A 9,260-nucleotide genomic window follows, 5' to 3' on the forward strand; every position below is an offset into this window, starting at 1 on the left:
TCAAGAAGTGAAGATTTATAAAATGACTCTTTTTGTATAATAGCTTAATACTATAATATTATAATCATACAATATCTTATTACAAAATAGAAAACCTAATAAAATTAATATGCATGTACATGTACATGTGTGTATACTATAACTCGGTGAAGATTGGTGAAGATTTAGATTTTGAAAGGGGTGTTAACTATAATACAACTGTACAATCTTTTCCAAGTATTAATATATGATGTAAGTATGAATCCTTTTGATTATATTAATATATATTAAGATAATGTTGTTGATAAGTTTCTTTGCTGTCATGTATATATTTTTAAGGAATATTTTGGCTGTTGCGTGTCCCACTTTACTCCATTTATTACAGATAGGGAAAGGATATTGAATTTTAAAAAGATTTTTTAGCTTCCTCGTAATTCATTCAATCTAGAAACTCATGATATTTTTACCTTTGTCATCTATATATATGTTCACACAACTCCATCTGTATTAGTTATAGCATTGAACTGCAGTGCACTGCGAAACAGAGAAATTTATTTTCATTCCTACCATTGAAAGCTATAAAAGAGAGAGTAAAAGTTCAATGGCTGACATCCCAAGGAAGATCTCTTGCAGAGTTTGCCTAAGCTTGGGAACATGTATACATCATCCCGCTGCACACACCAAACCAGTGATGATTCTATTCACTTTATTTTTCTTCAACGTTTCTGTATTTCTGTTTTACTCTATACATACCTTGAAATCATGTTGTAACTTAATATCTATTTCTTCGCAGATGGTTTGAACGGGTGTTATGATTGATCTACTTTATATTCCACTAAAACATTTGATTATAGACATGTTTTTGGACTCTGCTTAAAAAAAACAAAGTAGGTGATGATATTTAAAGATCGGCTCAAAAAAAAATGAGGTCACGGAATCGTAAATCATTTTTTTCTGTTTACGTGAGACCCATCTATATCCAATGTTTCTAAAGCTTCTCTGTTATAATGACTTTGTTGTAAATCATGCAAATAGACTTGTGTGTTTTTTTATTGTGAAATTATATACTCTTTTATTTTATTTTTATAAAATGGTTTTGTATTTGTGTCTGGTTATAATTGAAAATCATTAAAAATATTAATTTTTTATACTTTGTAATATTGAACTTTATATGATTTTGGATTTGACTGGATGAATCTTTTTTTATAACATTTCCCATCATATTTTATCATCTATTGTCAGGATGTGTAGAACAAGTCTCTATGATATGATCTATTATGAAGCTATATAAAATAAGTTTCAGATATTGTGATATAAGGAGTATGATGTGAAATGTTTCTTGTTTTATACATTTGTAAAACAGATTTAATGAAAATCAACTCCAAAGAAGAGATAACAACATTGGATTGCTTAGAGCATTTTTTCTGTTTACATGAGACCCATCTTTATTCAGCGCTTCAAAAGTTTCCATGTCCTCTTTGTCGGTTATAATGTCTTTTGTCTGTTTAACAAAATTGTAAATAGAAATTATGGCTTGGTGGAAGCAATATAAATAATATCATTACATTTTTGTTGTGAAATCTTTATTTAGAATGTTTTTGTTGCTATGTTAAAAACATAGTTTTGTATTTGTATTTGTTTTCAAAATGAAAAATGCTAAAGATATTAAATTTCTATAATTTAAAATATCAGATCTGAAATATATTTCTGGATTTGACTCTCTGAATATTTTTTATTAATATTTCAGATCATATTTCATGATTCATCATCAAGATGTGTAGAGTAAGTCTCCATGATTGGTCATTGGGATGTATAAAGCAAGTCTGTTGTTCTATACATGGTAATGATAGATCATAAAATATAATTTCAAATGTTGATAGAAAAAAAAATTGTTTTATATATTTTGGTAATGAATCATATAAAATGATAATGAAATCAAATAGAGAAATGGAAAAACTGAACATATTTTACATATTTTGATGATGTGGTTTATTCAGTTGGTGTATTCAGGCGTAGGGCACGTTGTGGGAAAGCAAAAGCATAAGGTGAATGGTGAAGTGCATCAAATGGGTATTATTCCTACAATACAATATCTATTACCCGTCTAGAATGCCCTTACTAAAATGACAAGAGGAAAGATCTAGTTCTTTGAAGGTTGGATAAAATATCTACGAATAAAGTTTCTCTGCTTTGCAGAATGACCAAAATATCTAAGAGAGAAGTTTGATTTCTCTTAAAATATCTTTAAGCGCCGTACAATTTTAAAAGTATTCTCAAATAATCACGTGGTAATCTGTAGCATTTACATAATGATTTCCTCGCTTTAACATATTCTCATTAAAATACAAGATTAGAGAAAGATCCTCTAGATATTTACCCAAAAGAGACAAAACATAGTGCAGTGCTAAGGAATATTGAACTTCATCTTTACAGCTGTCAAAGACGTTTTGATAATGACAGTTATGGTGAAAAGATTGATTCCTTGTTTCTTTTTATATGTCTTTCTGAAACACCTAATGTTATTTTATAGGGAGTAGCAGAGAAGGGTACAAAAATCAGGGAACTCAAGGAGCAAAGCAGGACATAAGTGAGAAACGTGGGGAGGATTCTCCAGAGCAGTGCTTTCTTGGCTCTTCTGTATGCTATGGTGGACCAGATGAGTATCATGGCCGTGTCAAAGAAAGAAAAGAACCAATAAATAAGGTGAGCTCTCACCTTTATTTTGTGGAAATATTGAAACTTTGAAATATATATCCTAATGCTCTCTTGTAACAAAAATAGGTTAATGCGTACTTAAAAGACATTATTTTCTGTCAAAGAAAGAAAGCAATGTTCTTGAGATTAATAAAAACTTAAGTTTATAAAAATTAACATAGATAACAATTCACAATGAATTAGACATAATTTTTTATGTCAAAAAACAAAATTTGATCAATTTAATTGTTTAAAAAATTATGTTGATAATTCTTAAAGATATAGAGAGAGATTTGTTGATAATTATCTCTCACAGAATAAAACTGGAGTAAAGAGGGTGGAAGAGACAGCAGACCCATCTAATCTTGAATATGCAACAAGGGGAGATTGGTGGAAAGGTAAGCTCCGTTGTAGCACAAAAATGACAAAATGCTATTGATTATATATCATCTCTTAGTAATCGTTTCAAAGCAACGAATGTTATAAATGAATAGTTAGCATTTGGTTGTTATAGGTTCTCTCTACTACTAGAAAGATTGTGGAACATCCTAATTCCATTTTTTTCCATAAAGTCCAGGTATGCCTTACAATATATCTTACATACTTTGATCTATGATGTTGAGTGGCTGAGTAATGTAATACCAAGATTCCTGCATTATTTTTTATGACAACAATTCTGTAGAGTACTGTTAAATTTGTCTGAATGAAACTTGTTCCATTGTTTCTCAGGTAATGTGTACAATGGTAAAGCTGGATTAAGTAATTGGATGGAATATGATATCTATACGTTTATCTTTAGAAGCATGTAAATGCGCATAAGGAATGATACTATTTACAGCGGAATCTCAGATAAAACCTTTTTCAAATCATCCACAATCCATTTCCTTTTAAGTTACATGGTATCTTAACTCTAACCCATAGAATGCTTCCTCTCTAATCAAGTATGGTAAATTTTTATTACTTTATTTGAGAAATGAAAATAACTGAATATAAGATATTTAAGAATTTATTAAAGTTGGAAGTCTTTTTTCAAAGATGGTTGTATTAAATGTAATTTTATATGTAAAAGTGGTGAATATTTATTATTTTATTTATAAAACAGAAATAATTGAATATGAGATTTTAAAACATTTAATATAAAGTACAAAAGAAGTATCATATTATTTATCATGAATATAATATTTTTTTTATGAAACATTTTATATAATGAGTTCTAAAATTAAAAAAAAAATTTATTGAGAAAAAGTATACAAGTATTGAAAGAATATGACCAATAATTCATTTGTTAAAAATATTAATTTGTACTAATTTTAGGAAGAGTAAAGATAATATAATCAAAAGCATTACTATTGCAAAATGTATTGATCACAATTTGGATTTTCTATTTAATAGTAAATGTTTATAATATTTTAAACTAATGTAAAAGGTGTTAAAATATAGAAAAAAAAAGTCTTGTCACTCTTGACTTTTACAATACATGTGAATTGTTAAGAAAAATAATTCTTGTTAGATATTTTGTGGAAGGGATCCCCTCACAAAGCATGATCTATAACAAGGTTAAAATTGAATGGCTACCTTATAGTGTGTATGTTTACACTATGCTACATTCTCAATATATTTTATATTTTATATTTCACATTATGAAGGTCAATGATGTTTATCTTACTACCAAGATTGAGTTTTGGTATATACTATATTTTTTATTTCACTTTATTAAAGTCAACCATTTTTATGTTACTCTAAAGAATGAGTTGTTGTATGCTTATAGTTGTTTTATTGATATCCATTCATGAACCAAATACTTTATAAATTTTCAGTGCATGATCTTGAGGAATTTGTTTGCATTCAACTCTAGGGCTATTCCTCAACTTGTTGTCCTTTTCTTGAATAACTCCACTTACACAAACTGTTCCAACTAAGACAATTATTTTGGACCAAAAGCCACAGAAAGAAGTTATATTTGGGCCAAGAAAATCTATTCCATGCCTGCTTCAACCAAAACAACTCTTACCCTCCATAAATTTGACGGGCCGACTTCATGTAGGCAATAGCCATGGAATGTTTCCCAGAAGAATCACCACCCCATGCTATAGTATCTGGTCCCCCCAAGGAGTTACACTCCCAAGAAGCAAGAATATGAGCCAACTTTTGTTGAGAGTCCTTTGAGCCCCTAGATAACCACTCAAAAGGATCCTTCCATCTATAACAAATAGCCAACTCAAAAGTATGAATAGTCTTATAATGACCAATCATAGTCCAACTAGCAGTCGTAAATATGTCATAAAGGGGTTGTAAATGTGGGTACACTGACAAAATGGGGGGATTACTATTTTTTTTATGTTTTTGTTATAATTTTCATAATTATTATTTTTGGTTAATACAACATGGGTAAGATCTAGGAACTATCCATAACAAAATATAATATTCCTATGATACCAAATAGTGTCAAAGCACAATAACCCAAGACATAGCGAGTGAAAAAATCACAAAGACCATAGCATATTAGACACAAAGGGAGAAAGCCAAACACAAATATAAAGCCATAGTGCACCCAAATCTAGACAACATTGTTTCCAATCTGTAACTCTATAGAGGACTCTCTTTGAGGTCCCTGACAGGGGGATCATTGATGTCTTCCTGAAGCAACTTGATCAATGGGGACATGTAATCTTTCCTCCACTGCTTGAGTTGAATGCCATCTTCTCTGTCCAAGGTAACACCTAAATTGGCTAGCCAATAAATAACCCAATTACTAGACCTTTCTATTTGGGAAACCTTTTTTTCTCCAAGTATTTTATTGCACATCCTACGCTATGCATTATAGCTTCTGATATTCATTTCTCAAAACTCCCACCCTCTAAAGAATTAATGATCAGATTTGACTCCTCTTCAATCCAGAGCTTCTTCCACTCCTTTTCTCTAGCAATCATGATCCCCCACAACATAGAATGAAGCTCTTCTTTTTTATTTGAGTCAAACCCAAAGTCGAGAGAAAAGACACCAACTATTATGGAATATACGTCCCTTGCCAACCCCACCAGGATTGCATTCGGCAACTCCATCAAAATTCAATTTTATCCATCCTAGATACTAGGAGGGAGACAACACATATTGCAAGAGCCTTTGTTGAGCACATTCTTAGGAAAACCAAGCCAATGAAACCGTGAAAAAACATCCTCCTATTACATCTCATTGTCATATACCTCCCTTCTACTACTCTTCTAAATTTTTCAACTTCTAAAACATTGCTTTCCACCTTATCTCAAATGATCTTCACTAAATTTCTCTTATTTTGAAAAAATCTCATATTTTGTTCAACCTAGATACTCCACACAATGATACCTAGTGAATCATTCAAAATATTATTTAGGCCAAGACTCTAAATCTTCAAGAACCAACATTTTAGGAGCCAAGGGATGCTATTGGGTAAAGGTTGGGATATCTTCCATTTGTTTAGGAAGGTAGAGCAAAGCTAACTAGCGAAACATCAATGGAGGAAGACATGGTAATTGTCTTCTTCATTCTCATGACACATTACATATTTGGAGGGCCTCACCTGACCAAGAAGCCTCAAACTATTCCAAGTGAGTACCCTTCTCCTACTAGCGATCCAAAGACAAGAATTCAACTTAGGAATATTGTATTTATCAAAAATTAAATTTTTTAGTTTAATTACTAAAAAAAATATTGAAATAATTTTAAGGTTTTTCTTTATAATTACAAATATAAAATACACTAAAAAATATACATTTTATTAGCTTACACATTTCAAAATTCAATAAATATGTCACTTTATAGTCATTCAATTTAAAAAGTTGAATCAATGTTGGCCATTTCCTTTATATTAACCACACATTAAATAACAATTAAATGACACAAAACTTAAAAAATGTATATAAATTCGATAAGAAATAATGGAATGAAATGCATATATATCTATATGAGATAGAAACAACTAATAAAATATAACTCCATGCATCCATGACCATATCCAACACCTCCAAATGATTAAGTTATGTGCCTCAAATTCTTAAAGATCACTAAAATTTCAATGTCATGCATTTTAATTAATTCAATCTATCTTATACTACAATAGCAAGCATCCTATATTACATGTAGTTTTAGTAACCTAGTTTATTCTCTTATCTTTAAGAAAAAAATATAATTGATTATCTTGACATGAATTACAAGAATCCATATACTCTCTCTAAATTAGCTCGAAATACACATTACAAACAAATATGAGAACATATTATATATTAATAATAATGTTCACTACTTAGGAGAAAGGTTAAATAAGAATACAGGCTAAGACAATTGCTAGAACTCCTTTATCTTGTTAATTTATCAACTAATTCTTTTATAATTATTAATATATATTAATATATGTACCTTGTGTGCTTTGCCTTAAAAAATAAATTAAAAAATTATCAACTAATTCAAATCATGCTTTGCCAACTACATGTATTCTTAAAGAACATATATCTTTTTAGAAAGGATCCATAAAATGGCCCATTGATTGGTTGATAATATATCAATTTGAATAGAACTAGAATTTCTATCTAAATACCATACCTTTTAATATAATTTCTACCTTTCAAAAGAGAACCCAATTTTATTTAGAATAATCACGAGATACAAAGTTAATTAGCTATCCTCTCAAATAAACACTATGAAATAACCCTTCATGCATATGTGATGCATAATATAGAAAGATAGAATGAATCAACATATAAAAATAATAACTGTCTAGTATAAACGACATAAATATTAGGAAGAAATAGGAATAAAAAGAAGTAAAACTCTAGTCATGCATAACTTCCCATCCTAGAAAAAAAAAGTATTCATGCACAAGTATCATTATATCAACACTAATTTGCGCATAAATTTGAAAATGTTACAAGAACATTGAACAATGGTAGGTGAACAAATAAGTCATTAAGAATTCCAACTTTATGTAATTAGGAAGTGTAGTTTTGTAAATTGTAACTGTTTTATAATTTCACACTCCTTTTTGTGTCCTTTCTTCAGTGTTCTCTCTCCTATTTGATTTTAACCTTATTTTTTACCATGACACGTACAAATTACAATATGCTAATTGTAGACACCTAAAATTATCTTGTCTAATTAAATAAATATTTTATTTATTTAATTATTTTATTGTAAGTCTTCTATTAATTAAATAAATTTTAATTTATTTAATTAATTAATTAATCCTCTTCTAAGCCTTTCCCCATTTAAATAAATATTTTTATTTATTTAAATTGTCCTTTTCCTAAATGAAATAAATATTTTATTTATTTAATTAATCCCACTTTCTTCTATTAATTAAATCATTAGCCTTTTCTACCCATGCCACTTGTCATTCATCTCTTAATTCTTCTCTTACCTACCCCCTTTATCATTTAATTATTTCCTATACCTACCCTTTAATCCTAGCCAACCATTTATCCTCTTCACCTTTTAATCTTATCCCTCCATTTCCTACAATGTTCTCTATATAAGAGGATGCCCTCTTCCTTTTCAACCCAAATCAATCCAGCCAGCTAATCAATGCATCTAAACACTCATATGCAATAAAGCCTTCTTGTGATCAAGCTATCAACAACAATTCGTTATTTCTTGAGTTTGTGCACACATAAAATTTGAGAGAAAATATATCAAACAAGATCAATGGAGATAGGAGACAATGGAGATTGAAACCCTAATTGAAATGTGAATGGTAATATTGCTCTATTTTGTTGATTTGCATGATCTTAGGTATCTCTATTGGTATTGGTGAATGTTTCATTGTAGGGTCTAGATTGTTTGTGGTTGAATCGTTATGGTTTTACAATAGTTTATCATCATCACTTTTCATTGTATACACTAATATTATGACCAAATCATATATCCATGTTTGGATACTTTTCGATGATCTTTTTATACTCCCTTTTTCAATGGACTAGGGCACTTAGCATCATATTACATCCAAAAGGGGGCAAAAATCAAATCTGTGTGTGAGTATTGTTCATGCAATTTGTAACCTAATCTTGATATTTTCACTTGACTATTAGAATTTGGCCTAAAGTATAAAATTTCTTATGAACTCTATATAAAGGAATCATTTCTCATTTATAGGGCATATTGTCCTATCCAATACTAGACAAGTTACATCATTCTTGTTGGGAAAACATTGTGTGTCTTAGCATTATAGACCAGAAAGCTATAACAACCTACATGCAAGTATTTATTCATGATTGATCTTGTTATGTATTATCATGTTATGTTATTGTATCAAAATATGAAAACCTTATCTAAAAAGTATTGAATCAGCACAATTATAAAGCCTAATGTAGTATCATTTTTAATTGAGCATTTCATTACTAGTTTAAGCTCTTGTCTACTAGGGTAAGATCCCTTTTCATAATCATTAGTACTGTGGAAGTGGAAATAGCAACACAAGGTTTGACTTAGGCAATCCCCTATACAACACAATATTGAACCTCCTTTATGTGTCTGGATTATATATCAGACAATCAAAGGTTGTAGAATGACATAGAGTAGACTATGGTGTACATTTTTGGAGTTTGAATAGGTGAAAGCCC

At 29.6% G+C, this 9,260-nt stretch overlaps 1 protein-coding gene across 4 annotated transcripts; it reads left to right on the forward strand.

The window, feature by feature from the left end:
* The first annotated feature begins 503 nt into the window (after nt 1-503).
* Nucleotides 504-3,707, forward strand: LOC131061148 (uncharacterized). 4 transcript variants are annotated; one of them, XM_059219712.1, is made up of 6 exons: nt 505-667; nt 1,977-2,049; nt 2,510-2,682; nt 2,990-3,071; nt 3,188-3,250; nt 3,403-3,707. In XM_059219712.1, exons 1-5 carry the CDS (start codon nt 581-583, stop codon nt 3,202-3,204), a joined length of 432 nt encoding a protein of 143 aa, XP_059075695.1. In that variant the 5' UTR covers nt 505-580; the 3' UTR covers nt 3,205-3,250; nt 3,403-3,707. The 4 variants fall into 4 exon arrangements, with proteins under 4 accessions (XP_059075694.1, XP_059075695.1, XP_059075697.1 ...); XM_059219711.1 differs by lacking the exon at nt 3,188-3,250 and having other exon boundaries at nt 504-667; XM_059219714.1 differs by lacking the exon at nt 3,188-3,250 and having other exon boundaries at nt 513-635.
* The last annotated feature ends 5,553 nt before the right edge of the window (nt 3,708-9,260 follow it).

This window comes from Cryptomeria japonica, chromosome 4 (assembly GCF_030272615.1).
Source record: "Cryptomeria japonica chromosome 4, Sugi_1.0, whole genome shotgun sequence".
NCBI lineage: Eukaryota > Viridiplantae > Streptophyta > Pinopsida > Cupressales > Cupressaceae > Cryptomeria > Cryptomeria japonica.